The sequence below is a fragment of the Cynara cardunculus genome (assembly GCF_001531365.2).
Source record: "Cynara cardunculus var. scolymus isolate 2C chromosome LG 1, CcrdV1, whole genome shotgun sequence".
In the NCBI taxonomy this organism is placed as follows: domain Eukaryota; kingdom Viridiplantae; phylum Streptophyta; class Magnoliopsida; order Asterales; family Asteraceae; genus Cynara; species Cynara cardunculus.
In genome coordinates, this window is record NC_037528.1 from 29,997,874 (window position 1) to 30,014,540 (window position 16,667).

Genomic DNA, 16,667 nt, shown 5'->3' on the forward strand with positions numbered 1-16,667 from the left:
TGGTCCGTTTATTCAACTATTACGACAAAAACCTCAGCATATAAATAGACTTCACTTCGCTCTACAATTTGCATTCAAACTTCTTAAGATTTCATTAAGTATAGGGAGAGAAATCGGAGCTCGAAGTCCTCATCCGAAGTCTGCATTTAGAGGTAAAACACTCAACCATCGTCCATGCTCCTTATTTGATTAACTTCGTGTTAGGTCCTCTGTAGGACCTTAGTAGCCTTATGTCTCAAACCTTAGCTTTCGAGTCTGTGTAGGACCACAGAGGCTYTGGGAGAGAGACCAGAGGGGCTCTGGTATGATGTTGAATTATTCTCTAAGTATGGTCGCCACAGAGGCTCTGGTCGTCACAGAGGCTCTGGTCATTGCAACCAGAGGCTCTGGTCGCCACAGAGGCTCTGGTCGTCACAGAGGCTTTGGTCAATACAACCAGAGGCTCTGGTCAATACAACTAGAGGCTCTGGTCGCCACAGAGGCTTTGGTCTCCTTGGAGTTGATTAAGTTGACCAAGGGTTGACTTTCGGTTCGTTTGACCYATGTGGTTGTTAATAATAGGTCAATTAGAGTTGTTTGAGGTATACTAAGATGCTCGTATACGAAGTTTGACTTTAGGTTGGGGCAGAATGACAATAGTTGACTTTTGTTGACTTTTTGGAGAAATTTAGATGTTAATGAGATATCATGGTATAATTATCATATAGGTTGCCGTTTGGGAGAGAAAAGTCTACTGAACGTTAACACTTCAAGGTGAGTACATTATGCGATTTTTATGGGATATATACATGACTTATTATAAAAGTATTTTATCCATGATATACGCATGATATGTTTATATGCATATGATGATAACGTGATTACATTGATGTGCATGATATTTAAATATATGCATGATATGAAAGGTGATATTGACGAGAAAGATTATGATGACTTGTTATTATCAATATGATATTCAAGTATGTGTATAATGTGAAAARAATGACGATGATACATATGTGATTTATGTTGTCAYTTGCATGAGATGTATGTTGCATGTCACGATGAGATTTGCATTAATGAGTGAGTATTGCAAATAAACGATATGCAACTAGTATGATTCGGCAAGATTCGTCCATCGTACGGGGTGGGTTGGACATGAAAGGAGGGCTTGCAATTCCAAGGTCTTGGAGTTCTCGTCTATAGAATACGCCACATACGCAAAGAAAAGTGACGAGCCGAGGCCGCACTTGCAAGATAATAATTAAAATATGCTAAAACGCTGTTCTATGCGTGCATGTGATCATGAAACCATATTGTATTCACTAAGTTTTTTGCTTATACTATACATGTATATATCTCAGGTGTCATTTGTCAGTAGATGAGTGAATGAAGAAAGACGGGACTATGTTTTGAATCATGCTTAATTAGATATTTTAATTAGCATTGATTATGTTAAAGTATTTTACGCTTCCGCAATTATGTAACGAATTATGTTAAACATATTATGTGTGTTTGAAATTTTAAGTTCGTATTTTTGTTCAAGACATAAGTTATTAAGAATGACGTCACGGCACTCGATTGGAAAGAGGAAAAAAAATAAAAATAAAAAATAAAATAAAAATAAAAATCGGGGCGTGACACATACACACCACTGAAATGACATGGAAGTAATATTTTCAAGACACTTAAAAATGGATATTATTTCATAGCCCATGCAACTTAACATGAAAGATTTGTCGTGGCCCATACCACAAGTGGTGACAACTTGAGTAATGATATATGGAGGAATGCATGTTTCAACCTTAGAATGAGTGCTCTTAAGTTGATGGTTGGATGTTAATTGTTATTTCCTAAGCTCATGAATCTAATGCTGCAACATCACCTTGATTTGAAACATGCTGCAACACCAGTCCACCACCAGATTGTTTGTTTTAAGTCTTGAGCTTTAAACTCTTGCATTATACATTTATTGTCTGATTTAACTATAACTTATTCACAAAGATATTTCTTCGAATTTGTCCTTTAAAGTTAACTTTTCTAATTTGGCTTTCCAAAGATTTCAAAGCTTAGTTTCCAGTCGACTGATAATCAGTGTCTCACCCTATTACTTGTAATAGATGCTAGTGTTTAGAGGTGTATAATTGCATCACATTCATTTGCCATTTTATGTTAGGTTTGATTTCATACAATTCATACCACAACAATAGCCTTATATCATTAAATGTCGAGTAAAAACTATTAGATCATACCAAATGTATATTCATTATCTGATGGATGTTAAAGCTTTTTTTTTTGTCTTCTTTGGGATACTTTTCATAGCCTTTTGTACCAAAGCTTTCTACTTATCAAGACAACTGGTTGATTACATAATTGTGTGGCTTCTTTAACATGCTTCTTCTATCCTCTTTTGGAAGTAAATAATTTATTTGACATTAATGCAAAAACTGTACTTGTAATTTCTGTCGAGGTGCTGACATAAATGTCACGAGACCATATTGTCAAGGCCCCTAATGGAAAATAATATGGGATAAATGTGTTGTAGACTTTAACGTTCAAAGTATTCGGCAGACCCGTTCTTGACAATTTTTGGGCCCAGGGCGTTTGTAAGAAAAGGGCCTCGGTAAGTACGAAATAATCTTAAAGAAATGCTCTTTATTATCAAAAATATAATGGAGTAAAATAAACTCAAATACTTCATATAAAATAATTTTTCAAATATTCTTAGACACAAAATCATTAATAACAATATCTAGATCAATATCATTTAGTAAATATACAACTTGTCCGCCTCACCAAACCAAAGTCAAAACATGTTACTAATTATTAGAAATAAACAAAGCTATTTAAACATTTGACTATAAACAAAACCCTCTCAGTAAATTATTCATATCATTTGAATAAATATCAAATAAACACAAACAAATCATATTTCTCCAAACTTGTGGTTCCTATTGTTTTTCCTCAAATTCGAATTCTTAGCCCTCTTCGAAGCATTGAAGAAATGAATTGTGGTCATTGTAGAAATATTATTCTAACAACGTAGTTTGATTTTTCTTATTGAATAAACTTTTGAAGATAGTAAGAAAGTTTCACAATTCAATTTTGAAGTTACAAATTGGAACTGTTTTTCTTTGTAGTTCGAGTTTATTTATGTACCATTTATTTGTACAATTATAGCAATCCATCTGCATTCTCAATCCTATTACACCACCCCAATAACATTAATCACCAAAATATATACATAATTAACTTTCATGTGTTACATTCTGTAAACAAAAAGTGGACCCTTAGTTTAATCCCAATTTAAAGTATGAAATGCTTAAACACCTGAAATCTTGGGGCTTCAAATTATTCCCTTAACAACCATCAATTATATCGTCTAGACAAAATGGATAAATAATAAGAGTAAGATGTCTCACTTTATTTCATTACATAATTAGAACATACATGGAATAATGAAACCTAAAATTACATCAAAAAAAAAAAACACTAAAATGCCTATATAGATTAACATGGGATGGATCGTAGATAGCAATAGCTAGTGTTGGTGCCATGGAAACAACTCACATAAAACATAAGCAAGATAGGTGAAATTAAATGATCATGACAGTGTGATTAAATTAACAGACTCTAATATAACTAGTTAATACAATTTTTTGACCCTTTTTATCTACTAAATATATGTTGACATCCTATTATGTACTATTACAAATTTTAGGTATTTTTTATCTACTAATTTTATTTGGACTCGAACTATATACTAAGATGATTTTCACATGGCCCCTATATTCCCTGAGCCTTGGGTATGCGTCCGTGTCGGCCTTCCCCAGGGACGGCCCTGGTATTCGGTTCTAGTATTTCACGTCTTTAACGTCAGACCTTGGGTTGACTTCAACGACACATCTTCAGTAGTTAATTTTTCATGGAACGAATTCATTGGATCATCATCATCACTGAAAGTCTTTAGATCTACATCTCTTGGTACCAATTGATTGGTAACTCAATCTATTTTTAAGTGTATTTTGGTGTTTGGTTACCAATCATCATAGTAGTAACAAGGTCTAACATTTAGTGACTCATTGGTTTTGGCGATTCTCTTTTTCATTGATTCGGTGATAGTGGTGTTGTTTCGATCATGGTGGTGGTTCTCTGTTCTCATAACATTACGATTTAGCGTTTTGATTTAGGTTCTAATTTTAGGTGCTTTGTCTTTTTCTATTTTGAGTTTTGTATACAAATTTTTGGGATAAAGTAAGATGTTTTTGATGTTGTTTATAAATTTGTTCGTAAGTGGTAGATATGTCTATGATGATCAAGATGTTCTTGAAGGTGAATTTTCTTTTACTAATTTTTTTTTGAAATACTTTGATCAGTTGTATATAAGTTGTCCAAATTTATACAAAAAATAAGAAGAAAATGGTACAAATATTTTTTTTATAAAAACATGTAAAATAATCGAATGCCCTCAGCTGACTAGGAGGTGAGGGCACTTAACAACATAAAACATACCTCAATGCCAAGGAACGATTTTCGAAACGAAATGTAAACATGGATGTCCATCCTTTTAATTTCCAAAAGTTAGGGGAAAAAATCAAAGTTTCCACCAACCTTAAGGACAATTTTTTGTAATTTACTCTTTAAACTAAGACTATTCGTTTACGTCTTAATAATTTTATAAAGACAATATCTGAATCACTAAGAGTTGAATTTTGTTTGACAAAAAAATGTCTGCCTTTTAACGATTGTAAAACCGTCTAAACGATTTTGTATCTTAGACCGCCTAAAACATTAAACGCCCTAATTTCATTCTAACAATTACCAAACAAACATATTATATTTTCTACTATATTATAAGATTTTTGTAATCATTATGGATACTTACTTAATCATTCCGAACAAACCATTTAACAAATTCCAAACCACCTTTAATAGTAATAGTTGAAGGACCATTTTGTAATTCAGTAATTTTCTTACTCTGATCCAGATTCCAGCGTCATTCGTGACCAGTTTATTGCATCGAGTTCTAGGGTTTGTTTCTCCTCATTTCTGCATCAATGGCTGAAGTGATGAACATGCCCGTCGATCGCCGGAGTAGTGGAGAAAAGAAAGACGATGACGATGATAACGACAAGAAGTTGGCCAACGACGAAAATGCTGATGCATCTCCACCAGCAACAGCTCCAGCTCCAGCTTCAGCACCAACACCAGCACCAGCGCAAGCTCTAGCGCCAGCACGACCATCCTCACAACGCCGTGACCGTGACTCAAGAGAGAGAAGAAATGATGACAGGGACCGTGACACTGAGCGCCCATCTAATCGTCGTTCCGATTACTACGATAATCGTAATCGCTCTTCCCCGGTGCCTCCTCACCGGGATTACAAGCGGCATGCTGCTAGCCCTATTTCTCCTCCTCCACCTCTGTATCGTGACCGCCGTGGTGGTGGCCATTCTCCTCCTCGGCGCTCACCTCCATTCCCGCAGTTTAAGAGGTCTCGCAGGGATGAAGGTAGTCACGACGGCCGTCGTGGAAGTCCTCGTGGAGGTTTCGGACCTGGTGATAGAAGGTTGGTACTTAGTTTAAGTTATTATTCTACTCGTTTGTAGGCCATTTCATTAGAATTTGTGAGATGGTGCTGATTTTTTTTATCAGATGGATGATTAGGCTGTTAGCTAACCAGTGTTCCGACAGTTGCTTATTTTTATCGTGTATGTGCTAGTAAGGGGATCTCATTCCAGGGAGATTGTGGCAATATTATGGTCTGTATATCTCTAATTCTCTTTCTGCATGAATAATATTTAAAGCTTGCAACCATTGTCTAAACACAAGCAACATCTTGATTAAGCAATCATGTCATCAAAAGGACTGAGGACTGTGATTCGTGTTACTCTTTTCTAGCCTTTATAAAATATGAGCATTTTCCTTCCTTTAACATCACCAGTACGCAGGAAACACTTTAATTTAGAAAAGGAGGGAGATGTAATAATTGAAATTGAGCTGTGAAGATGAGAAAGCAGGTGTCATCGATTTTGTGCCATGAGAAGATAGTTGTGACATGGAATAAAGAAAAGGTTCCAATATCGAGGTGTTCATGGGATTTAGTATATTCTAATTCCAAATATCGAATCAAACAATCATAAAATCTAACCCTAGTTACAGGGAAAATTGAAATCTAAGTGATTCTAACCTTCCATGTCTTATGGAGATGTGAAAGGGGCAATTATATTCTTGTGATGCGTTACTAAAGCGAACAAAGTCTATGTTTTTGATAGATGCCAATTAAGATATAAAGCATAGTGAACTCTATTGCCATTGGATCTACTTAGTAGTAATGTATTTGAAGGTACTTCTATGTGTTGCAAGGAAGTGGGATTAGTGGAGATCACACTTCTTTTATGCAGGTTTTGGTAGTTTATTCCTTCTTTCCTTGTCATAGATGTGCACAAAAGCTTTTGTACCGATGTATTTGTATGTATGTGTATGCGTACGTGTATGTGTGTATGTATATGTGCACACATACACATCACTCAATTCACAATCATGGTCTTAGGAGAAGCATTTACTTGCCATTATGCTTGATGAATGTACATTTGTTTTTTTGTGAACTACTCCTGTCTGGTCATAATCTTCATCCTTGTTCATGATGTTATGACATAATATCCCCTCCCCCATTTCAATTTGAATTCAAGTCAGTCTTAGAGGATGCTCGCTTTTGTTGCAGTTCCTTTAAATATTAATCCGAGTCATGTATCAATGAGCTTGACCATCGGTCAGCCTTTCCAGGATATCAAAAAACGAGAAGAGAGTAAAGATAACTTAATTTCAAAAGCTTCGATACCGTATATTTGAACTATATCCTAAAAAAATATAAAGAGCATCGTTTCTAATAGCACTTGTTAGTTCTGCTTTCTTTATATCTTACAGTACTTTTCTATGTTAATAGGTTTGAGAGTTGAGTAAACCAAACCAAATCAAATGAATGAGTAAATCCCATAGAAAGTAAGGTTCACGGAGGGAAAATGCATGTAGACCTTTCTTCTACCTTATGGGATAGAGATGTTCCCATGAAAACCCCCAGCTTGCTGTATGCAGAGATTTGGAATCTTAAGCACCTCATAAATATGTCAAAAAAGATGTGGTTTGCAAGAGTTAATGAAGAGCAGGTAGATCAATTAGGACAAGTATGCACGTTAAACAACATGAAAAAAAAGATTAAACAAGGGCATTAAAACCATAAGGAAAAAGTATGAGATAACTAACTGACCTAGCATGAAATTAACCGAAAGACCTCATTCTGGCTGAATTCACTCAAAGGCTACTACAGGAGTTCGTACTACATATCCTAAGACTCTAGTACCTAGATGTGCTCTCTACCCCTTGTTCCGTACCATCGTCTTGCTCCCTACTTCATCCTTCGACCATAGAAACCAAAAGCCTCACACGAATCAGCTACCATAATTCTACTTCCCTAGAAACTCCCATACGAGGTCATAGTTCATACTTTGGAAATGTCTAAAGCCGCTATGTCTTAGTTGTTTTTCCCACATCCTTCTTGGTTTCCCCTTCTGCCTCACCACCTAGACCACCTCGATGTTACGATTCCAACCCTCCTCACCAGTGCCGAAACCACTACATGTATGCATGAGAGCTGAAAGATGCTAGGTATCAAATGTTTCTTTTTTTAGCTTCATCAGGATTCACCTTTACTTCTTGTTCTCTCCTTATAAGTTAGCTCCTAGTATTTGAAAGCAAACATGCTAAGATCTTACCTTATGTCATAAAATCTTTGCAATGTACCCCCTTAAAGTTTAGCTTTGTAAAACATATACATAATACTTATGAGTACTTAAGCAAAATAAATGTTCTCCATATTTGTCCAAGCTCAATATAATGACCATATTATATCAACAACGAATATGCAGTAATATTTTGATGTTATAACATATATGAAATTTGTTTGATGGGACTCAATTTTTTAGACAAATAGAAAAGCTTGAGATGAGTTCTGGATCACAGGTGTTAACCAAAATATGTACAGTTGAATATAGGTTTCTGTTTGTTAATCGCACAACTTATGTTTATAGTACATGTTTGCGTACACCATCTAATATGCTCGACATCCAATTCACAAACATAAGCCCAATTTTAAGTATATTGGATTTGATAATGTAAGTTCTACATTATACTGTAAGTTAAAACACTAGGAGTAGAAACCATAAGCTAGACGTGAAGAGCAATTAAATAACATCTCGTGACGATGGGAAGACAACCATCTATGTTTCTTCAATTTTTATTCAAGATATATTTTATAATCTAAATATAACAACATAGCAAGCGATAATATCATTGTGATAATGGGTTATGTAATAACTTGGTTTGGCAAAGAGGATATAGTTTTGAGTCATGACAGAAACATGAATCATTTATCACAAAAACATGTACTTTGTATGCTCCTCCTGTAAGACGGTATGAGATTTGTATTATTATTCTACCAAATTTTGGTATCATCTTGGCTAGAGAATGAAGACCTAGTTTGACCTAGAGAAAACAATATGGAAATTCAAGTAGCTTTGTCGTGGAACCCATTACTTCCTCAAACATTTAAAATGGTATTAAAAAGTTGATATTGTTTAGAAGCGATTATTTTCCCTCTTTAGTTGATGGGTTCTTTGCTTGTCAATCTATGTTTACATGGCACTAATTTTGTTTAAAAATAGAATAATATACAAATGGGAAGAAGTTGAGCTTAAAGGGTTAACTTTCAAAAAGTTTACTAGCAAGTTGCAACCTTGAGCAAACTTTTATATTTACTACTCACTTAGAATTTTTTTATTTAATGTAGAAGTAGAGTGGCAAAACGTATAACCCATCATAATATTATTTTTATGCAACATCATATTCGCTAAACAGATTTATTAGTCTATCGGCTCAAGAAGGTTTAGGAATTCTGCCATCCACAATAATTGCGTATGAGTTTTTCAATGTTTGACTTGCTAAGAATTAACTCCATGTACAGGTAGAGGCAAATAAGGTTGGCATATGACTTGATTAAGCATGCAATTATACCACTTTTGGAGTGAACTAAAATTGATTATTGTGAAATCTAGGAAAGAAATGTGCAAACTTAATTAGATTGTCTACAAAGCAGGTTAAACCAAAATAATAACAAATATTAGTGGGAAATGCTAGTTGATGGGCTCTATTTAGCACCGATAGAATTGAGTTTTCATTCATGTGAAATCCTACGCATTTCATCTTCAAGGAGCATGAGCTCAACGTTATAACATATAGAGGCCCAAAGTTTTAGTTAAATTGTAGAAGAACGTTTACGCTTTTTTAAGTAGGATTTGACATGTCTACCCTTCTTAGGTTACGCTTGCATACTAGTTGATAAGATAGCAGTTGCTTGAAAAGCTAGTTGTTAGCTGAAAAACTAACTAATAAACCAATCACATTTGGTAAAAACTAGCTGATAAGCTAAGTGAGAAATGTAAAATGAACTAAAAGGACATGTTGAAAGATTACTTAAATGTAACATTACACAATATAATTAAAACATATCACTAATACATTTCATCGTATTAAAATAAGTAGCAACCAAAATAATTTTTTTTCCAACTATTAGGTTTAATGGATATTCCACGAATTTCATGGCATATTAACAATATGATTAATTGATTATGACTTTCTCAAATCTCATGATACAACTATTGTATGTTAGGGAATGCAATGAACTTTCATAATTTGTTAATTAGTGTAACCAAATATGAATTTTAGAAAAATTGCCTAATTGATTGATGATTTTGAATAACCTAAAGAGGACATGTTGACAAATTACTTAAATGTAGATTACATAATATAATTAAAACATCTCACTAAAACAAGTAGTAACCAAAATAAAGAGGTCTTCAACTATTAGGTTTGATGGACATTCCTTGAACTTCATGGAATATCAACAATATTACATGACACCAGCATTGTATGTTAGGGAATGTAACTAACTTTCAAAAATTATTAATTAGTGTAACCAAATATGAATTTTAGAAAATCTTTAATTAATTGATGATTTTGAATAATCTTTAGTCAGTTATGCAAACATAAATAAAAGCAAAACTGTAAATTTTTTAATTAAGCGATAATACTTCAAAAGAAATCGTTAATTAATAATAAATATTTTATTAAAATGATTTATCGAATTTTTATTCATTATGAAACATAAGAAATATAACTTACAAGAACGTTCTTGAGGCATCACCTCTGCTAGGTTGGTTGGATCGTATGCCTCGAACTACTGAGGCGGTAGAGGCGGGGCTAAGGCGGTACTAAGACTTTAGGGTTAAAAAGTATGCCAAATCAAAGAAAATATAATTACCTATTCATGACCCATTAAAGTTAAACCTCTGCTTCTTGCTTTGCCCTTGTGCATGGTCATTGAAGAAGAAAACTTACTGCTATGTTTGATTTTTCGTTTTTATGCAGTAAGACTACGTACTAGGGATGTGACCTGGAAGGTGCATAAGGACTCCTCGATTTTACATAGCAGGAATGACTTTTCTTCTTCTCTTGACATCTGTCTCTTTTATTGTTTCTCTTTATGTGGGAGGCTTTTATTGTTTATCTATTTTTTTAATAAAAAATAAAATCTTTAACAACTAATTACCTAAATTAAAGTATTTACAGACTTCTAGCAACATTATGATTCTAAATATTATTATCAGCTAAGTATTACATATATTATATTATTATTTTATTTATTTTTATTTTCTGCCTCGAGACTTACGCCTCGAACAGCCTCGCCAAGTGAGGGAAAATGCCTCACCTCACGTTTCCGTACATTAAAACCTTGGATTGAATAATCATATGATGATAACAATGACGACACCATAAAACTAATTAATGACTAATATTCAAAATAAATAATAATTGATCTTAATTAATAAGGGGCAAATTGGAAGAAAGTGGAAAAAGCCCTGGGAGTTTATTGAAACGCTACCTGCGTTTCAAAAAGCTAGCTTGTGGTTGGCAAACATGGCCTTAATTAGCTATTAAGACCCTGCAAGATGACAACCGGTTAAGAAAGGAAAGATTTAAAAAAGCAGATTAGGTACTTCCAACAGGAGAATAAGAAAGGAAGAAATAAGAGTGGAGAAAAAGGGAAATGGAATTCNGGGGGGGGGGGGAACGCAAGGGGGACAACACTAATAAATCGGAAAAGGGGTAGTTTGCTCATTGCTTTTAAACAAAGAGTTTTAGGTGTGAAAAAATATTTTACATTGAACCTTTTTAATGTGCGAGTCCCGAAGAAGTTGTTTGATGTGGAGAACGTAACATGTGTACACATCACTATGTATTTATTGAGTTTCCTTTGGGTGCATTTGGTGTCCAGACATGACAGCACAGGACAAAACAATTGTTCAGCGTTTGGTAAGGCAGAACTGGACAGAACAAAACAAGTAAAATGACCAATTTACGTCTGATGAGTTGTTTATATATTTTGATTAATTTATGTAATTTATTAAATTTTAATAAAAATAATTACTTTTTATAACAAAATATATCATTAGAAAGTTTTCGTCAAAACAACTAAAATGACACCAAAGTAAAAAGTTATGTAGTTTCCAATTTTTATGTTATCCCTTTTCCATTATTTTTATTATTAATATATAATAAATTACATAAATTAATAAAAATGTAGAATCGGTATAAAAATAAAATCCGAGGACAATAAAATTGAAGTTTAAAAAACATAAAATACAATGAATAAAATTTAAAGAATGAATAAAATGTGAAAAAGAGACTTATTTGATGTTTTAGAAGAGAATTAAGTTTTATTTTGAGGTTTATTGGTAAAATATAAGTCTATTCTACCTTGTTCCACCCTGTTCCATGGGGTAGGGGTGGAACAGGCCCATTCCACTTTGTTCCACTCTGTTGCTGTTTGTTTCTCATAAAAGTCTTGCCAAACGTGGAACAAGGATCCCTGTTCTGTTCTGTCATTTTCAGTGTACCAAACGCTCCCTCTATGAATACACCTTTTGAGAGAATTCAATTGCATCACTGTAACCAAAATAATTTGCCTAGAAACAATTTATAGTCCTGTTAGGAAGTGAAGCTTGTCTGATGTGATGGGTGGACTCATTCTGCTTGCTTGCTTGTTGTTTTTGTCAAGTTAACAAATCTTTGGGTTTAGGAGTCCTAGGACATCTATGAGGCTTGATTAACCCGATGGTGGACTCATTTGTTTATTTGGTCTTGTTCATGAGGGATCCTTTTGGTTTGGCATACTTGATGCATGGACATTCCATTTTTTGGGTTTGGCGAGATGAGTCACCCTTCTTGCTTTACTGGTTAACCATTAGTGGATTGCTGTTTAGTTTGTTGGTGGGTTTTCTTTGTTTTAATGGCTTAGTTTGTTTGGAGTTGCATGGATTAGTCTGAAATTGACTGATCTGGAATCCATCTAAACCTTTATCTAGGCTTGTTTGGATACACTAAATTAGCTTTACTGACTATGCGTGGATTTAGTTTGCCTGGCTAACTCTGCGTGGATCTGGTTTGCTTGGAAGATTCTACGTAAATTTTGGTGTGCTTTGTTGACTCCACTTCAATATATAGTTTGGTATTAGCTGGACAGTCAATCGCGGAGCTATACCGATGGTTTAGCAGTGCTATAGCAGTATAATAGTGCTCCCACGATTAGTGGCGGCATATATCTCTATTTGACTGTGATTTATGGCTATTCACTGCTATGTACTGCTAGTGCAATTATCTCTTTCATGACCTTTACAAACTTTATTGTTATGTTATGTTGCTTGTGTGGGACTTGATTTGTTTTACTTTACATGATGTGTGTTAGACATGTTTATATATACAATTGTCAAGTTCTTTACTTGTTATATATATATATATATATATATATATATAATTATTTGTATTTATTATATGAACCTAAATTTTTTACCGCTATACCACCGCTTTATCAATGCGATAACCGCTATATCGACTTACCATGATTCCAAAAAGTAATCACGTTAACTGCTTAGGATATTAGGTTCATTTTGTTTGTGCTTTAATATATTTTGTCCTGCTTATTGTTTTCTTACCTTTGGTTTTTCTTGCTGCTAGTGTAAGGGACTTGCTGGCTGTTCTTCAGTCTGTTTTTTGGTGTGATCAGAGTATAGGAGCGTCTTCAAGTTTATACAATTAGGTGTTTGTTTTGATGTTTCTAGTTCTCTTCTGTTTTGCAAGATAGTCATGTGTTTGTTCTAATTTGTGGAGTGTCTGAATACAATATTATATATTTGCTCACTATACTTAGATTTGTCTTGCTAGTACAGGCTTACTGTTTGATTTCAGTGTTACAATTTTAGCACTTGGACCCAATATTGTATTAATATTATGTCACAGGTTTGGATATGATCACCCTGGCAGCTATGAGCATATTGGTGGCAGAGCTGGTTATCAGGAAGACCGGCCTCGTGGTTGGTATGGTGGCCGCTCATCTGGTGGATACCAAGGTGGTCCATCTGGTAAGCACCAACTATGCAATTGACGTTTTGTAGTTTCACAGTTACGGTGAATTGTTTTATGGTTGGAGTTTTGACGTTTAGTGAGGAAGCTTTCGGCTGTATGTTTATTTGTAATATATCAAATGTCAACTGGTTTGAAGCGAAAAGAATAATAATTTTTAGGTACACAAAAGGAGTCTAAAAGTTTCAATGTCAAACTTTCTCTTGATAGACGTGCTCATATCATTTCTCCTCCTCTCGTTGTCGACCTTGAGCTGATACACTGGATGGTCCCTTTTGTCCCTTAAATCGATCTTAAACTCATCGGACCTTGACTTTTGTTTCATTTATCTCCATCCTCTTCGAACGCCTTTGTCTCTTCATATCCTTCAACTCATCGGAAGAGAGGCCCTAGATCTATCTTAATCTTACTGATTTTTGTCTATAATTGCATCCATCAAGTATTAATATGTTTATTCGTAGCTCAAATCCTATCTTGTTCAGCACCGTTTTTGCTGATGCTTCTATCCTGTTTAAGTTTTCCGTTCATTCTTGGGCCTGTTTGGCGCCATAATCTGAACGAATTGGAATGATGATCAATTCTTGGAACTAAATTCACCCCTTGTATTGTATGGAATTGTTAACTTTTAAGAGATTGTCTGCCTATCAATTACTAGGGTATGCAATACAGCATGCTATTAACTTCAGTTATGTTCTCTTATTTTCATTTTTATGTTCCTTTCGCTTCTATTTATGGTGGTCTTTTGCAGACTGGGATTTCACTCGTGGAGGTTACAATGATGCTGCCGTTACACATAGGTGAGCATCATCAAACTAGTTTGTAACTGTACAATGTTTTCTACTTACAGCATTGGATTTGCCTAATTTGAATTCCTGTTGTGTTTTTAACTTATTATAGCTAATATTTGTTCCTTCGCATTGGATTGTGCTTGTTTGTTTTCTTTCTGAAACTAGTATATTGTAGCAAGCCATTACACCATATTGGCAGTGGCCTGAAGAAGATAGCACTATAGCCGTCCATGTCAGACGTGTCTTCAACATGACATGGCTGCTATCTGACATTTTATGTTTTATTTATGTCCAGCTAAGTAGGACTTGCTTTGCATAAAGACTAGACACATCTTGCACAGGTTTGTGTTGTCCCGAATCGTCAGTTATTCTCAGTTTTACCCATCAAAGCATTGATGTTATTGAAGCATCTTAGATGATTCTTTGTTGGCTATTGTCCATCCATCATCTCCTTGTGATCATTTATGGTTAATGATTTGTTCATTGTCTCTTCTATTGTTGTGAATATCTTACTGATTTATTCTTGCAAGATGTGTTACATGCATCATTAGTTCCAATAGTGACGCCAGCTTCTTTTGTTGATGGCTTGTGGCCTTCGTTTAGGTTCCTGCCATGAGAAATTGAAATTATCAGAGATGAGGCTGCATTTAATTTTTTTACTTTGGCTAATATCTTGATCAAATCTAGTGATTCTAATTGCATTTAAGGGATTAACCTTAAAAGCATGAAGGGCAAGCATCTGATTAGGAGTCATTGGATCCCACATCACTCATATATTAGGAAGCCAACAATTGCTCAAGATTACAAATAACTTTATATTTTGAAGGTGTGTTATGATGTATAGGATTTGTGAGATGTTCATGCTTAAACTTGATCTTGCACCACAATTTACAAGGGATGAGACATGCTTGCAACTTTTACCTTCTCAGAGGCTTTTGATCCCAGTGTCCTAATTCTTGACTGATATATTTTTATTTTAAACGATGCGTATCACTTCTTTCATGAGATGTTTTGTTATAACATGAAATCATCTGGCGCTAGTATTGATGTGTCACCTTGTCGATAAGATAACTTGTGCAATTACCTCAAAGATTTAGGCTTACAAAGAAATGATTAGCAGGAATGTGATTCTCCTAATTAGTTTCGACCATCCTGAAGGAAGGCCTTTGACATACAAACTACATCCTTGAGAGGAAACTTAAGGTGGATGAGACGATTTGGTGCAATCACCTCAAGGTTTGGGGTTACAAGAAATGAAATTAGCATAGTTTGCTCCTATATAGATTTGACCTTTCCGAAGGAGCCCTTTGACACAAAACTACTTTCCTTGAAGGGGACACTCAAGGTGGATAAGCTCTCATTACTTCAACGGCCTCTTTTTAGATCAAGTGCAATGCACCATGTTGACAATGACAGCTGGAAATCAAATCATAAAGGATTTGATTGTATACACTTTCCTTCATATAGGATTAGAATTGATTGTATATGTTTTCTCTCTATTCCTGCATATAGTTTCATATGGTATCATATCAGCCCTCCTGATCAGTCTCACTGTTGCTGGCATCTTTGTCACTCACATCTGCAGTGAGCACCTTCAGGCGATCAATCATCCTCACAACCATTGCCCTCTTCCAATAATCGATCTCAGATTTTGTTTCCAAAAAACCGCTTCTTTTAAATCAATTTTAGATTAGCGTCCTGTCCTAGTCTACTCCTAGTTTCACATAACCAGGCAATCAAACATTTTCTTTGAAGATCAACAACCAAGAAAACAACTTAGTATATCTACTTTGATTTCTAGGTTGGTTTCAAATTCAGTTTCAATCCCTAGCAAAGTTATGTTATGGCACTATCGACTTGGGAACGTGAGTTTTCTATACTTAAAGTATATGTTTCCATTGTTATTTATAAAAATTTTGTCGAATTGCAATGTGATATTTGTCAACTTGCTAAACATACAGACTTTTCATTTCCCCATAAATCTTGTACACCAACTAGCCCTTCCTCTCTAACCAACAGTAGTAACCTATGGGGACCTCAAAAGTTAATACCTCTCATGGGAAACGTTGGTTCATATCATTTATAGATGATCACACACGTGCCCTTTGTGTTTATCTACTTCCGCACAAATCTGATGTTAGGACAAACGTTACACACACAATACGCACAACCCAAAAAACAAGAGTAACACAAGAATTTACGTGGTTCACACGATCAGATTGATCGTGCTAGTCCACGGGGGCAACTAGGTTTTTCTTTATTTAGGTGCTACAAATGTTTACAAGTACAATGAGATTAATATATATAGACAAACATAATTAGGGTTATCCTAATCAAGGAAACTAGGGTAGAGACTAGGGCCGGCTC

At 34.7% G+C, this 16,667-nt stretch overlaps 1 protein-coding gene across 3 annotated transcripts in view; it reads left to right on the forward strand.

Moving 5' to 3' along the window:
• Positions 1-5,034: 5,034 nt before the first annotated feature.
• Positions 5,035-16,667, forward strand: part of LOC112513347 (serrate RNA effector molecule-like) — a 26,518-nt gene continuing 14,885 nt past the window's right edge. For all 3 annotated transcript variants that reach the window (XM_025119586.1, XM_025119593.1, XM_025119599.1), the window contains exons 1-3: positions 5,035-5,548; positions 13,390-13,511; positions 14,261-14,309. In XM_025119586.1, coding sequence (XP_024975354.1) covers positions 5,037-5,548; positions 13,390-13,511; positions 14,261-14,309 — 683 coding nt within the window. In that variant the 5' untranslated portion in view covers positions 5,035-5,036. The remainder of the gene's footprint in view (positions 5,549-13,389; positions 13,512-14,260; positions 14,310-16,667) is intronic.